Genomic DNA, 15836 nt, shown 5'->3' on the forward strand with positions numbered 1-15836 from the left:
AATAAAATAGAATATAAAAGTCTTTCAAAATTCGAATTTTTAAACAGAATAAATTTGATCAGATTAGAATAGAATATAACTGTCTTCTGAAATTTGAATTTTGAATAGTATAAAATTGAATTAGAATATAATAGATTAGAATAGAAAACACAATAGAATATAATAACATAGAATATAACCGTCTTCCGAAATCCAAATAAAATACATTTGAATTTTAATAGAATGGATTAAAAAAAGAATAGAATACAAAAAAAATAGAACATAACAGTCTTCCAAAATTTGAGTTTTCAATAGAATAAATTTAAATAGAATAGATTATAATAGAACAAATAGAAAAAAACAATATAATAAATCAGAATATAACTGTCTTCCAAAATTCGAATAGAATAAATTTGAATTCCAATAGAATAGAAAAGAATAGGAAAGAGTAGAAAATAAAGTAATAGAAAAAAACAATAGAATAAAATAAAATAAAAAGAATATAACCATCTTCCAAAATTGGAATTTAGAATAGAATAAATTTGATTAGAATCTTCCAATTTAGTAAAATTTTTAATCTAATTTGAAAAAAAAAAAATAGACGAATTCTGAAAACGAATTTAACTAAACAAAACGAAACACATTTTTTCATTACAACTTGTCTACTAACTCTCCACAGATATTGGGGGAGGTTGGATACGGTTCTACTTATATTTTCACCAGCTGTGCTAACATGAACTGTTTTTATAAGACATGCTACTATAAGATTGAAAAGGTATCTGACACCACCTCCATTACCACCTACCCTACACAAGACAAAGGAGATTTCCATATTTCCTGAGCCTTGTATATAGGGTCACCTCTTTGGATACTGAGTGCCAAAACCGGGCAAGGGCTCGTCCCCGCTCCAAAATATCTATGTATCTAAAAGAAAGGAGTCGACGGCACACCTTTGTTGGTCAAAAACGTATTGTTCAAAACAAACATAAAGCCCAACCTGGGACTTCCTTTGACACATTTCACCCCGACTGGGCTTACTCAGAGACTTCTCTACAGCTGAGCCCCATTTGGGTGAAAAGTGTCAGAGGGTCACTTAAGTTTTTACCTACAAAGCAATTTATGATGCCTCACCAGCTTCTTTGTTTTGGAACCACGCTACGAGGTTGGCAGTTTGTCCCTTTGATTGCTGGCTAATGCCGCGTACACACGGGCGGACTGTATGGCGTACTTAGTCCGTCGAAACGTGTTTCAGCGGACAATCCGCTCGTGTGTGGGCTTCAGCTGACTTTTTCAGCGTGCAGTCTGGCGTACTAAGAATTTCGGATTTTTCTAAATTCTGTCCGTCGTACTTTGGTTTCAGCGGACAATCCGCTCGTCAGTATGCTAGTTCGACGGACTAAGAATGGCGCATGCCCAGAAAGGATTTACACGGCGGAAGGGTGCTTTGCTGTGTCTTGGACTTCCTATTTCTAGTCCCGTCGTACGTGCTGTACACGTCATCGCGCAAGCTTTCGACTGACTTTTTGTGCATCCGTGTGTGGTCAAGTCCGTTCAGTCGAAAGTACGACGGACTGTCCGTCGGATTGTATGACGAGCTAAGTACGCCATACAGTCCGCCCGTGTGTACGCGGCATAAGAAATAATGCATCTCGAGTGCATTCTTGTGAGATTTGAGATCCTCAGGTTTCCCAGGAGGCATTGAGGCCTAGGGGAGTAGCCTGGAAGAGTAACTGGATCTAAATCCCAAGGTGCACGACCCAGAGGAGCAGATATTTCACCTGTGGTTCACATGCCACAAATACTGATTTTATACATTTCCTGGCTGAGAACTACACTTCTAAAACCACTAGATGGCCACTTACTAGAACCTCATCCAGCAGCTCATAGATAAGAGCGAAGTTGAGCCGGACCACAGACTCGCTAAGGTCCCCACAATAATCGCGAATCAGGGAAGCCAGCCTGGGACCAAGGAAAAAGAGGGATAGATTAGCTTTCAATCTTCAATCCATCCAAAATCAATTTAGAGAGCGCCGATAGGCAAAAACCCACCGGTTCAGGAGATCAATATACAAGAACGGAGAGTCACTGGAACCAACGTTTATGACAAAGTATAGACCTTGATGTCGAGTGTGAATAAAGTGGCACCCGTCATGTTCCTAGAAGAAATGGAAAACAAAGTTAATTGGATGCAAGACTCAACTTAAAAGAGAAGTATGGCCAAAGCATTTTAGGTCATACCTCTCTTGTGGGTCACAGGGGTGCACTTACCTTTACTCTCCTGTTTTTAATTTTTTTTTAAACTGTATGGATATATAAAAAGGAAACTCACCATGACCACAGGAGCTTGGTCAGAAGGGAGAGAGGAAAGCTTCAGATAGAGGCCATCAGCTAGGCTGGTGTGTGTGGATGAACCGCGGTCTGAGAAAACTTATAAGGAACATAAAGCAACAACACGTCCAGGGGGAATATCACGAGACAGATGAAGAACGCAGATCAGACACTGATTATCAATGCATGTTAACCGAGTTTTCTGAATCTGTTGTTAAAGCGGGAGTCCGCCGGGACTCCGCGTTTTTTTTTTTTTTTTTAAAGTCAGCAGCTACAAAAACTGCAGCTGCTGACTTTTAAAATAGTGACACTTACCTGTCCAGCGCGCCCGCGATGTCGGCACCCGAAGCCGATCTCTAGATCGACACTCGAGTGCTGCCGCCGCCATCTTGGGTATGGGAATCAGGAAATGGAGCCTTTCGGCTTCATTTCCCGGTTCCCTACTGCGCATGCGCGAGCCGCACTGCGCAATGAGGACGGTCCCCGCTGCCTCTGGGATCTGTGTGTTTCCCAGCAGGCAGCGGGGCACTTGCGGAAGGGGGCGGGCACTTGCGGAAAGGGGCGTAATGTACGCCCCTTTCCGCTGAGAGCTAGCCCGGAAGTGGGTGCAGTTACCTGGATTATCCAGGTAACTGCACCCCCCTCCCCCCTGAAAGGTGCCAATTGTGGCGCCGGAGGGGGGGAGGAATCCGATGAGCGGAAGGTCCATTTTAGGGTGGACCTCCGCTTTAAAACAAATTGGTTCTCCATTCCCTGATATTCTCAGGTAAAGGTGAACAACCCCTATCTCCTATAAGCTATCCAAGATTAATTTGCCTTACACCCAAGGGCACTGTGCCTTGCTGTATACTAGACCCTCTTAGCAATATGTGGTCTTCTACACTGCTTAGACTAAAAAAAAATATGTTTTTTTTTTTTTTTTTTAACCTCTGGATGGCAGAAAGCCTCAGCCATGGGAACAAATGGGATCACAGTGCTTGTGTGCACTTTGAAGATGGGATGGTAGGGGCGTTTTTGCTTGTGCAGTGCCAGGCAGTGCTGCGGGTGGGCCACAAGGTTGTCAGGGCTGGACTCAGCCCTTCCTGCTCTGAACTGGCCGCTCAGCTCTTGGCTAATTGCCAGCTCCTATAACGCCACAATTACTTAGCTGTTGATATCCTGCTCGTCAGTCCTGCCTACTTAAAGCGGTGTTGGAGCCCTAAAAATATTTTTAAAAGTCAGCAGCTACAAACACTGTAGCTTCTGACTTTTAAGGACACTTACCTGTCCAGGGCGCCAGCGATGTCAGACGAGCCCTCCCTCGTATCGTGTTTCGGTGCCGCCATCCTCACTAAGGGAAACAGGGAGTGAAACCTTGCGGCTTCACTACCTGTTTCCTACTCTGCATGCGCGAGTCCCCTGGCGATTTCTGAATGGGCGGCTGTCTTCTGTGACACACACAGGTCCCAGAAGACACCGCGCCCAAATTTCCCAGAAATCAACGCGAGGAGGAGAAGACTGAAGATCACCACGGAATAGGAAGTGGCAGATTAGGACGATCCACCTGGCAACAGGTGAGTAAAAAAAAAAATTTTTTTCTTGCATTTCTATTTTTTTTCAGGGTGGACCTTCACTTTAAGCCGTCCAGTCCAGAGGTTCTCTGCCTTCGCCATGGGCAACCTCACAGAAACTATCTCTTGCAATCCTGTTCAAGACTTGCTTTGCTGACATCCCTTCTGGCTCCAGATCCTGCTTGCTGTTCCACTACATTGATCCCTGACTTCTGACTTGGCTGACTATCCGTTCCGGTTACTGAACTTTGGCTATGTTTTGATTACGTTTGTTCTTTTATTATTAAGCAAGTGTGATTTAAATATACTTCTGTCTCGGCCTGATTTCATGGTTTCTGACAAAGGTAAATAACCTGACAACTAACTTTAAAGCAGAACTTTACCCATAACAACTTTATTATGTGCTGTAAATTGCTGCCAGCATTGGTTTATGTTTCTTCTTGCTGGAGGCTACCATTTTGCTGAAGCCCAGAGCCCCTGAGCTGCAGTAAATCGCAAAGCGGAAATAAACCCATTGATTTAACAGTTTAAAAAAAACGTTACATTCCTGGAATGCCGGGATTGATAAGGCCTCGTTCACATGATGGTGCGGAGGCATCATTTTTTTTTCTGAATGCATTTTGCTCAAAGAAAATAATGGTTCTCTATGGGCCCAGTTCACACCACAATGTGTGGATTTTTTTCTGCACATGAATCTGCAACATGTATGCAGTTTTCTGCACGGGAAAAAAAAACTGACATGAAATCAACATTGGTGTGAACAGGGCACATAACTGACGCTCATGAAAACTGATGTCAACGCGCATAAAAACTCACTGAAACGCGTATGAAACCTGGTGTAAACTGATGTCACTGCAAGTGAAATCTGCAGTTTTCATGCACGTATGGTGTGAACAAGCCCTTACTGTCACATTTGCTTGTGTCCTCAAAGCATCAAATGGTTGGTGTCATAACTGATCACATGTGCAGCACCATGGCAGTTGCAGATCAAACAGAAGTGGCTTCCTTGGCTGTAAAGGATAGGAGGGTTTAATTCTGCTTTAAAACTGTCAGCAAATTGACCTCCACAAACTCAGCAGACCCTAAAAATAGAGAGCAACTGAGCATGTGCAGAGCAGGGGGGAGACAGCGTATTACTGGATTTTAACCCTTTGGTGCCGACGTAACACAAATATGCAGCCCCCACTGCACTTGGCTTTTTTCCATGTGGCCACATATTTGCATACATCCCCTTGTGCTGCCATGTGGCGCGCTGCCAGAGTCTCATCAAGAGCGTCCAATTCTGGGTCACCTGATTGCTGTGATAGCCTCTGATTGGCACTTACAGTGATCAGTCACTGTGAAGCCCGCCCCCGTGTTTTCTTTCTCTGTGAATGGACAAGAGAAATACATTGCATCATTCTCTCATGCAGAGAGAGAAAAAAAGTGTGTGTAGAAAAAAATAATAATTAAAAAAAACGAGATCAAGGTGTGATCTAGGTCAGTGCCAGGGTTAGTATTCGAGGGTCGAGGTCAAAGGTCAGGATCAGTATTTGTTTGGACAGGATTTTTTATTTTAAATTAGTGTCGGTGTGGTTTAGGCAGGATAAAAGAAAGCAAAATGTGCGCTATAGTTTCTGGGCTGTACTATGGGTACAAACAACAACTAATATACACATATTTGGTATCACTGTGATTTTTAGGAGAGTTTATTTTGGGTTGTTTTGTTTAGTTTTTTTTTTGGTGGTAGTTTATGGTAAGAAATATACAGCTAAATTAAAAAAAAATGTTTGTTTGTTTTTTTACAATTGTGGGACAGTTTTCCTTTGACAATAAGATAAAAAAAATCTGAAGCTATCCATTACCATTTACCACCAAATGAAAGCCCAATTTGTCCTGAAAAAAATGCGGCATAATCCACCTGGATGCACAAAGTGTGATGATATGTACGGTTATACTAACACCAGCGGTGCCCCCCCCCAACCCCCATCTATGGGTCCCACCCCCTGATCAACATGCGGGGCACTGGATGCATGGATTCCAATGGGGGGGGGGGGTATTTTTGAAGCACATGATTAGAGCCAGAGGTTCTAATAGGCTTCAAAAAAGGGTGGGCTCAGGGTGCAGTGATCCTACCCAGTTGTGAGACAATAGTGAATGAATATTCGCTATTGTCACACTGATCCTCCTCCCGGCCAATCAGGAAGCGGGTCTTGAGACCCTTCACCCGATTGGCTGAAAGGACAGGTGATCCTGTTGGCTGAAAAGACAGATGATCCTGTTGGATGCCTAGGAGGAGGAGGGAGGAGCCGCATGGCGGAAGCTGCCATGATGCAGAAGAAGGGAAGAGGACACAGAAGCCGCCTGTAGGAGCCCCCCACAACCCGCCTGCTACCCGCCGCCCATAGGAGCCTGCAACCCACCTGCTGTCCGCTGCTCGTAGGAGCCTGCAACCTGCCTGCTGCCCGCTGCCTGTAGGAGCCTGTAACCTGCCTGCTGCCCCCCCGCCTGTAGGAGCCTGCAACCCGCCTGCTGCCCACCGCCTGTAGGAGCCCACAACCCAGCCACTGCCTGACGTCCGTAACCTAGATGGGGTAAGTGCCGTGGGGTGGGTGCTGCTGACCGACCGACCAATCGGTGGGGGGCAGTTGTTTGTCGCAGCCCCTCTCACCAAAAAAAAAACAAAAAAACACCAGCCGCCACTGACTACCATGTCAAGCTTGCAAAATTGGGCATTAGACACATAGACACTTATTTTTTTTATGTTTTACATAAATATATCTGCAAAAGGGATCGGCCTGCATTTTCTGACTAAAGGTCCACTTTAAGGCCTCATGTACAAAGGGTGGTTCAAAACCTTTTTTGCATGCTGGAAACTGACAGTGGAAAACGTCCATTTTGCAGCTTTTACATGCCTAGTTTACTGTAATATCCTATGGGGTTTTTTTTCAGTGGCGCCCACCAACACCTACAATTGGCTTGTTCTTGAACTGGAAGTGCGTTGGGCAAGACAGACCAACAAATAAATTGTCCCGGCGATGAGTCAAAGGAAAATCCAAGTATAATACTTCACATCCGGGATAAATGAATACTGTTAGTTTTGCTAAAGGATACAGTCCTTATGTATCAGGAGGTCCCCCTTGGAGGAAAGAATGAAAAGCTGGGAGATCATGGTTCAGTCTTTACCCTGGAAAACAAAGTAACAATGAGTAGACGGCTCTTACAAGACTGCTGCAAAAAACATATAGAAAAATGTTTAAAAAAAACATAAAATAAAATAATTACATGGAGATATGTAATCAAGGCACAGTGCCAGCAATCAGTGCCCACAAGTGCCGCCTATCAGTGCCCACCAATGCCACCCATCAGTGCTACCTATCAGTGCCACATATCGGCGCCCATAAGTGCAGCATATTAGTGCCACTTAATCAGTGTCCATAAGTGCCGCCTCATCAGCGCACATCAGTGAAGGAGAAAAATTAACTTATTTACAAAATTTACTGACAGAAACAAAGAAAAACGTTTTTTTTTTTTTTATCATATTTTTTTTTTTTTTGTAATATATAAAAAAAACAGCAGTGAATAAATACCACCAAAAGAAAACTTTATTTGTGTGAAGAAAATAATAAAAATTTCACATGGTTACTGTCATGTAGCATGACCGTGCAATTGTCATTCAAGATTCAACAGCGCTGAAATCTCTCTTCCCTGAATGAACTGGGATTTGTGCATTTACACACACAGATCCCGGTTCTCGCTCTCACAAGCGATCATGGGTTACCCGGCGGTCATCGCGCCCAACGGACACCCGCTGCGTGCGCACGCGCCCCTAGTGGCCAAAAGGTGCCCAGTCACTGACAATTGCGCAGTCGCGCGACACTGTACCCAAATAAAATTGATGTTCTTTTTTTCCCCACAAATAGAGCTTTCTTTTGTTGGTATTTGATCACCTCTGCGGTTTTTATTTTTTGCGCTATAAACAAAAAAAAGAGCATCAATTAAAAAAATAATAATAATGATAATTTTTACTTTCTGCTATCCACAAATATGAACTCTCTCTCTCTCTCCTCCTAAACAGTCCCATCCCTCCACAGTTAGAACACACATAGGGAACACAGTTAACGCCTTGATCGCCCCCTAGTGTTAACCCCTTCACCGCCAGTGACATTTATACAGTAATCAGTGCATTTTTATAGCACTGATCACTGTATAATTGTCAATGGTCTCAAAAATGTGTCAAAAGCGTCCAATTTGTCCGTCGCAATATCGCAGTCCCAATGAAAATTGCAGATCGCCGCCATTACTAGTAAAAAAAAAATAATAAATAATAATAAAAATGCTATAAATCTATCCCCTATTTTGTAGACGTTATAACTCTTGAGCAAATGATCAATTATTAAGCAATCAATAAACGCTTATTGTGATTTTTTTTTTACCAAAAATATGTAGAATACATATCGGCCTAAACTGAGAAAAAAATATATTTTTTTTAACCACTTTCAGACCGGACCATTTTGCTGGTAAATGACCAGAGGTCTTTTTACACTTTGGCACTGCGCTGCTTTAACTGGTAATTGCGCGGTCATGCAATGTTGTACCCAAACAAAATTTGCGTCCTTTTCTTCCCACAAATAGAGCTTTCTTTTGATGGTATTTGATTGCCTCTGCGATTTTTATTTTTTGCGATATAAACGTAAAAAGTCCGCAAATTTTGAAAAAAATGATATTTTCTACTTTTTGTTATTAGAAAAATCCAATAAACTCAATTTTAGTCATACATTTAGGCCAAAATGTATTCAGCCACATGTCTTTGGTAAAAAAAAAGTCAATAATTGTATATTTATTGGTTTGCGCAAAAGTTGTCACATCTACAAACTAAGGTACGTTTTCTGGAATTTACGCAGCTTTTAGTTTACGACTGCCTATCTCATTTCTTGAGGTGCTAAAATGGCAGGGCAGTACAAAACCCCCCCAAATGACCCCATTTTGGAAAGTAGACCCCCTAAGGAAATTGATAAGAGGCATGTTGAGCCCATTGAATATTTTATTTTTTTGCCTCAAGCGATTGAATAATGACAAAAAAAAAATTTTTATTTTTTTTTACACAAAGTTGTCACTAAATGATATATTGCTCACACATGCTATGGGCGTATGTGAAATGACACCCCAAAATAAATTCTGCTGCTTCTCCTGAGTATGGGGATACCACATATGTGGGACTTTTTGGGAGCCTAGCCGCGTACGGGGCCCCGAAAACCAAGCACCGCCTTCAGGCTTTCTAAGGGCGTAAATTTTTGAGTTCACTTCTCACTACCTATTACAGTTTTGAAGGCCATAAAATGCCAAGATGGCACAAAACCCCCACAAATGACCCCATTTTAGAAAGTAGACACCCCAAGCTATTTGCTGAGAGGCATGTTGAGTTCATGGAATATTTTATATTTTGCCACAAGTTGCGGGAAAATTACAAACTTTTTTTTTTTTTTTTAACAAAGTTGTCACTAAATGTTATATTGCTCATGCATGCCATGGGCATATGTAAAATGACACCCCAAAATAAATTCTGCTGCTTCTCCTGAGTACGGGGATACCACATATGTGGGACTTTTTGGGAGCCTAGCCGCGTACGGGGCCCCGAAAACCAAGCACCGCCTTCAGGCTTTCTAAGGGCGTAAATTTTTGAGTTCACTTCTCACTACCTATTACAGTTTTGAAGGCCATAAAATGCCAAGATGGCACAAAACCCCCACAAATGACCCCATTTTAGAAAGTAGACACCCCAAGCTATTTGCTGAGAGGCATGTTGAGTCCATGGAATATTTTATATTTTGCCACAAGTTGCGGGAAAACTACAAACTTTTTTTTTTTTTTTCACAAAGTTGTCACTAAATGATATATTGCTCACGCATGCCATGGGCATATGTGAAATGACACCCCAAAATAAATTCTGCTGCTTCTCCTGAGTACGGGGATACCACATATGTGGGACTTTTTGGGAGCCTAGCCGCGTACGGGGCCCCGAAAACCAAGCACCGCCTTCAGGCTTTCTAAGGGCGTTACAGTTTTGAAGGCCATAAAATGCCATAAAAACCCCATTTTGGAAAGTAGACACCCCTAAATTTAGGGGTACACTAGTGAGACTAGGTAATAAATGGCGGGTGCCCTGAAACTATAAAAAAATAACTAACCAACCAGCGTCACCTGTAACAGTTATATGGTGATCACTGGTGAAAGGGTTAACTAGGGGGCAATTAGGGGGCTTTATGCGGTAGTATATGGGGGTCCCTGGCGCTATAAAAAGCTGCAGCGAACCTAAATACCTACCTGCCTAACTAGCGTCACCTGTGACACTAATATAGCGATCAGAAAAACGATCGCTTATTAGGCTGGGTTCACACTGGAGCGATGCGGGAACGCCACGAATGCGCGGCGGGTTCCCGCATCGCATGCCTCCCGGCGGCAGTTCACACTGCCCTATGCGAACTGCTGGGAGTGTCAGTGAAATGTTACTGACACCCCCAGATCAGTTCGCATATCGCAGTGCGATCTGCAAACTCGGATCGCATGGTGTGAACACCCATGCGATCCGATTCTGCTGCGGGCCAAAAAAAGGGTCCCGTGCGAATTTGCGGCGGGTGCGGCGGGTGCGGCGAATGGCTGAACTCGAATCGCACAGAGATCGGATGTGATTTGCACTGCAGTGCGGTGCAAATCACATCCGTTCTCATAAACCGCTGCAATGTGAACCCAGCCTTAGTGACACTGGCGACGGGGGGTGATCACGGGGTTAAACCTTTATTGGGGGGGTTAGGGGGGTACCTTAGAACTAAAGGGGGCTAACCCTAACTGCCCTAACAGTTATTAGTCACAAATGACACCCGCCGGGTGATCAGGGGGTTAAACCTTTATTAGGTAATAAATGGCGGGTGCCCTGAAACTATAAAAAAATAACTAACCAACCAGCGTCACCTGTAACAGTTATATGGTGATCACTGGTGAAAGGGTTAACTAGGGGGCAATCAGGGGGCTTTATGCGGTAGTATATGGGGGTCCCTGGCGCTATAAAAAGCTGCGGCGAACCTAAATACCTACCTGCCTAACTAGCGTCACCTGTGACACTAATACGGCGATCAGAAAAATGATCGCTTATTAGGCTGGGTTCACACTGGAGCGATGCGGAAACGCCGCGAATCCGCGGCGGGTTCCCGCATCGCATGCCTCCCGGCGGCAGTTCACACTGCCCTATGCGAACTGCTGGGAGTGTCAGTGAAATGTTACTGACACCCCCAGATCAGTTCGCATATCGCAGTGCGATCTGCAAACTCGGATCGCATGGTGTGAACACCCATGCGATCCGATTCTGCTGCGGGCCAAAAAAAGGGTCCCGTGCGAATTTGCGGCGGGTGCGGCAGGTGCGGCGAATGGCTGAACTCGAATCGCACAGAGATCGGATGTGATTTGCACTGCAGTGCGGTGCGAATCACATTCGTTCTCATAAACCGCTGCAATGTGAACCCAGCCTTAGTGACACTGGCGACGGGGGGTGATCACGGGGTTAAACCTTTATTGGGGGGGTTAGGGGGGTACATTAGAACTAAAGGGGGCTAACTCTAACTGCCCTAACAGTTATTACAGTCACAAATGACACCAATGCAAAAAAAAATAAAAAATGACATTGGTGTCACTGTGACTGGGGGGCAGGGGTAATTGGGGGGGTGATCGGGGGGTAAAGGGGGGGTGTGAGTGTGCCTGGCATGTTCTACTGTGTGTGTAGAGTGTTGGTGCAACTCACCGATCCGCTCTCCTCCGTGTCGGAACGAAAAATACCGACACGGAGGAGAGAATACATCACTTCCTCTCCTGTGTTTACATTACAGGAGAGGAAGTGATGTCACCGGGGATTTCTATTCGTCGGGAGCGATCGCGAGGGGGTGGCCATGAATGAATGGCCGCCCCCTCGTCCCGGATCGCTCCCTGACGAAAACCGACCGCCGCAGGCACCGGGCGGGAGGCAAGGGACGTACATGTATGTCCTTATGCCTGCCCGTGCCATTCTACCGACGTACATCGGCGTGCGGCGGTCGGCAACTGGTTAAATGTGGGATATTTATTGTAGCAAAAAGTACAAAATATTGTGTTTTTTTTTTCAAAATTATTGCTCATCTTTTGTTTATAGAGCAAAAAAAAAAAAATGCAGAGGTGATCAAATACCACCAAAAGAAAGCTCTATTTGTGGAGAAAAAAGGATCCCAAATTTAGTTTGGGTACAACATCGCATGGCGGCTCAATTGTCAGTTAAAGCGACGCAGTGCCGAATCGCAAAAAAGGGCCTGGTCATTAAGGGGGAAAATCTTCCAGTTCCGGGCAGTGGCGGCCCGTGCATTGTGGATGCACGTGCACCCCCCCCCCCCCATCCATGCACCCAGCCCTTTCAGGACGCCGGACGCATGGCTTCCCATGGCGGAGGTGGTTATTTTTGAAGCTCTAATAGGCTTCAAAATAGGGTAGGCACGGGGCGTAGAGAGTGCACCTCGATTCCACCCAATTGTGTGACGATAGCGAATTTATTTTCACTATTTTCACACCAATCAGGAGGCAGGGCGGTAGACCTGTTTCCTGAATGGCCAAAGCGCCAGGCCACCCTATTGGATGCCTGGCGCTTAAGAAGAGGAGTGGAGAAGGCACGCTGGAGGAGCTACGTGAGGCTGGGGGGGGGGGGGGGGGTGCTGCCTGAGCTGCATAAGTGGCTGCATATGGTGGGCACGGTGGCTACTTTGATGGGCACAAGTGACTGTGTATGACGGGCACAGTGGCTGCGTTTGACGGGCACAGTGGCTGCGTATGACGGGCACAAGTGGCTGCGTATGACGGGCACAAGTGGCTGTGTATGACGGGCACAAGTGGCTGCACATGATGGGCACAAGTGGCAGCATATGATGGCATAAGTGGCTGCGTATGATGGGCACAGTGGCTGCGTATGACGGGCACAAGCGGCAGCGTATGACGGGCACAAGCGGCAGCGTATGACGGGCACAAGTGGCTGCGTATGACGGGCACAAGTGGCTGCGTATGATGGGCACAAGTGGCTGCGTATGATGGGCACAAGTGGCAGCGTATGATGGGCACAAGTGGCTGCGTATGACGGGCACAGGTGGCTGCGTTTGACGGGCACAGTGGCTCTGTATGATAGTCACAGTGGCTGCGTATGACGGGCACCAGTGGCTGCGTATGACTGGCACAGTAGCTGCATATGACGGGCACAGGGGCTGTGTATGATGGGCACAAGTGGCTTGTATGACGGGCACAGTAGCTGCATATGACGGGCACAAGTGGCTGTGTATGACGGGCACAAGTGGCTGCGTATGATGGGCACAAGTGGCAGCGTATGACTGGCACAAGTGGCAGCATATGACGGGTACAGGTGGCTGCGTCTGACGGGCACAGTGGCTCTGTATGATAGTCACAGTGGCTGCGTATGATTGGCACCAGTGGCTGCGTATGACGGGCACAGTAGCTGCATATGATGGGCACAGTAGCTGCATATGACGGGCACAAGTGGCTGCGTATGACGGGCACAGTAGCTGCGTATAACGGGCACAGTGGCTGCCTATGATGGGCACAAGTGGCTTGTATGACGGGCACAGTAGCTGCGTATGATGGGCACAGGGGCTGCGTATGATGGGCACAAGTGGCTGCGTATGACGGGCACAGTAGCTGCGTATGATGGGCACAGTGGCTGCCTATGATGGGCACAAGTGGCTGGGTATGACGGGCACAGTAGCTGCATATGACGGGCACAGTGGCTGCGTATGACGGGCACAAGTGGCTGCGTATGACGGGCACAAGAGGCTGCGTATGACGGGCACAAGTGGCTGCGTATGAAGGGCACAGTGGCTGCGTATGACGGGCACAAGTGGCAGCGTATGATGGGCACAGTGGCAGCGTATGATGGGCACAGTGGCTGCGTATGATGGGCACAAGTGGCAGCATATGACGGGCACAGGTGGCTGCGTTTGACGGGCACAGTGGCTCTGTATGATAGTCACAGTGGCTGCGTATGATGGGCACCAGTGGCTGCGTATGACGGGCACAGTAGCTGCATATGACGGGCACAGGGGCTGCGTATGACGGGCACAGTGGCTGCCTATGATGGGCAAAAGTGGCTTGTATGATGGGCACAGTAGCTGCGTATGACAGGCACAGTGGCTGCATATGATGGGCACAAGTGGCTGCGTATGATGGGCACAGTAGCTGCGTATGACGGGCACAGTAGCTGCGTATGATGGGCACAAGTGGCTGCGTATGATGGGCACAAGTGGCTGCGTATGACTGGCACAAGTGGCAGCATATGACGGGTACAGGTGGCTGCGTCTGACGGGCACAGTGGCTCTGTATGATAGTCACAGTGGCTGCGTATGATTGGCACCAGTGGCTGCGTATGACGGGCACAGTAGCTGCATATGACGGGCACAGGGGCTGCGTATGATGGGCACAAGTGGCTGCGTATGACGGGCACAAGTGGCTGCGTATGACGGGCACAGTGGCTGCCTATGATGGGCACAAGTGGCTGCGTATGACGGGCACAGTATCTGCGTATGACGGGCACAAGTGGCTGCGTATGATGGGCCCAAGTGGCTGCGTATGACGGGCACAGTGGCTGCGTATGATGGGCACAGTGGCTGCGTATGACGGGCACAAGAGGCTGCGTATGACGGGCACAGTGGCTGCGTATTGTGGGCACAGGGGCTGCGTATGATGGGCACAAGTGGTTGAGTATGACGGGCACAGTAGCTGCGTATGACGGGCACAGTGGCTGCCTATGATGAGCACCAGTGGTTGGGTATGATAGGCACAGTATCTGCGTATGACGGGCACAGTGGCTGCGTATGATGGGCACAAGTGGCTGCGTATGACGGGCACAGTGGCTGCGTATGACGGGCACAGTGGCTGCGTATGACAGGCACAAGAGGCTGCGTATGACGGGCACAAGAGGCTGCGTATGACGGTCACAGTGGCTGCGTATGACGGGCACAAGTGGCTGCGTGTGACGGGCACAAGTGGCTGCGTATGACGGGCACAGTGGCTGCGTATGACGGGCACAAGTGGCTGCGTATGACGGGCACAAGAGGCTGCGTATGACGGTCACAGTGGCTGCGTATGATGGGCACAAGTGGCTGCGTGTGACGGGCACAGTAGCTGCATATGACGGGCACAGGTGGCTGCGTATGACAGGCACAGGTGGCTGCGTATGACGGGCACAAGTGGCTGCGTATGAAGGGCACAGTTGATGCGTATGATGGGCACAAGTGGCTGCGTATGACGGGCACAAGTGGCGGCGTATGATGGGCACGGTGGCTGGGTATGATGGGCACAAGTGGCTGCGTATGACGGGCACAAGTGTCTGCGTATGACGGGCACGGTGATGGCGTATGATGGGCATGGTGGCTGGGTATGATGGGCACAGTGTCTGCGTATGACGGGCACAAGTGTCTGCGTATGACGGGCACAGTGGCTGCGTCTGACGGGCGCACGGTGGCTGCGTATGACAGGCACGGTGGCTGCGTATGACGGGCACAGTGGCTCTGTATGATGGGCACCAAGGCTGCGTATGAAGGGGAGGTTCAGTATTTTTCAGTTTGTTTGCAACCCCCCCAAAAAAAAATTGCGCACCAGCCGCCACTGGTTCTGAATTGGTTAAACTTGTAAACAAAAAGTGCCAGAAAAAGTCTGGTCAGCAAGTGGTTGAAGTACTTTTCTTGTATCCTTTCATCAGATGTGATGTTGTCTCTCCCTCTCTATGGGCACACAGGGCGGTCCCATGTCTCTCACATCCCATACAGTAGCTCAACAAAGAAGAAACGCGGGAAATTCTCGTTCTCGCCATTTCATTGGCTGGCGCTCCACGAAAGAGGCAGGCCGCGAGTGCCAATCGGATGAGCCTCATTGGTTCGCCGTTAAAGCTGCTGCGCTCGGCGCTCATTGGCTCCAACTCGCGCGACC

General features: G+C 47.3%; 1 protein-coding gene across 1 annotated transcript in view; it reads right to left on the reverse strand.

Moving 5' to 3' along the window:
- AP4M1 (adaptor related protein complex 4 subunit mu 1) overlaps positions 1-15836 on the reverse strand; it is a 77143-nt gene that overhangs the window by 60677 nt on the left and 630 nt on the right. The window contains exons 2-5 of the mRNA XM_077470586.1: positions 6951-7023; positions 2309-2397; positions 2029-2135; positions 1842-1938 (exon numbers count right to left, since the gene is read on the reverse strand). Of these exons, the coding sequence (XP_077326712.1) occupies positions 1842-1938; positions 2029-2135; positions 2309-2397; positions 6951-7008 (351 nt within the window). The 5' untranslated portion in view covers positions 7009-7023. The remainder of the gene's footprint in view (positions 1-1841; positions 1939-2028; positions 2136-2308; positions 2398-6950; positions 7024-15836) is intronic.

Source organism: Lithobates pipiens, unplaced genomic scaffold (assembly GCF_037356315.1).
Source record: "Lithobates pipiens isolate NorthernLeopardFrog02 unplaced genomic scaffold, aLitPip1_a1.2 Scaffold_8, whole genome shotgun sequence".
NCBI classification, from domain to species: Eukaryota; Metazoa; Chordata; class Amphibia; order Anura; family Ranidae; genus Lithobates; species Lithobates pipiens.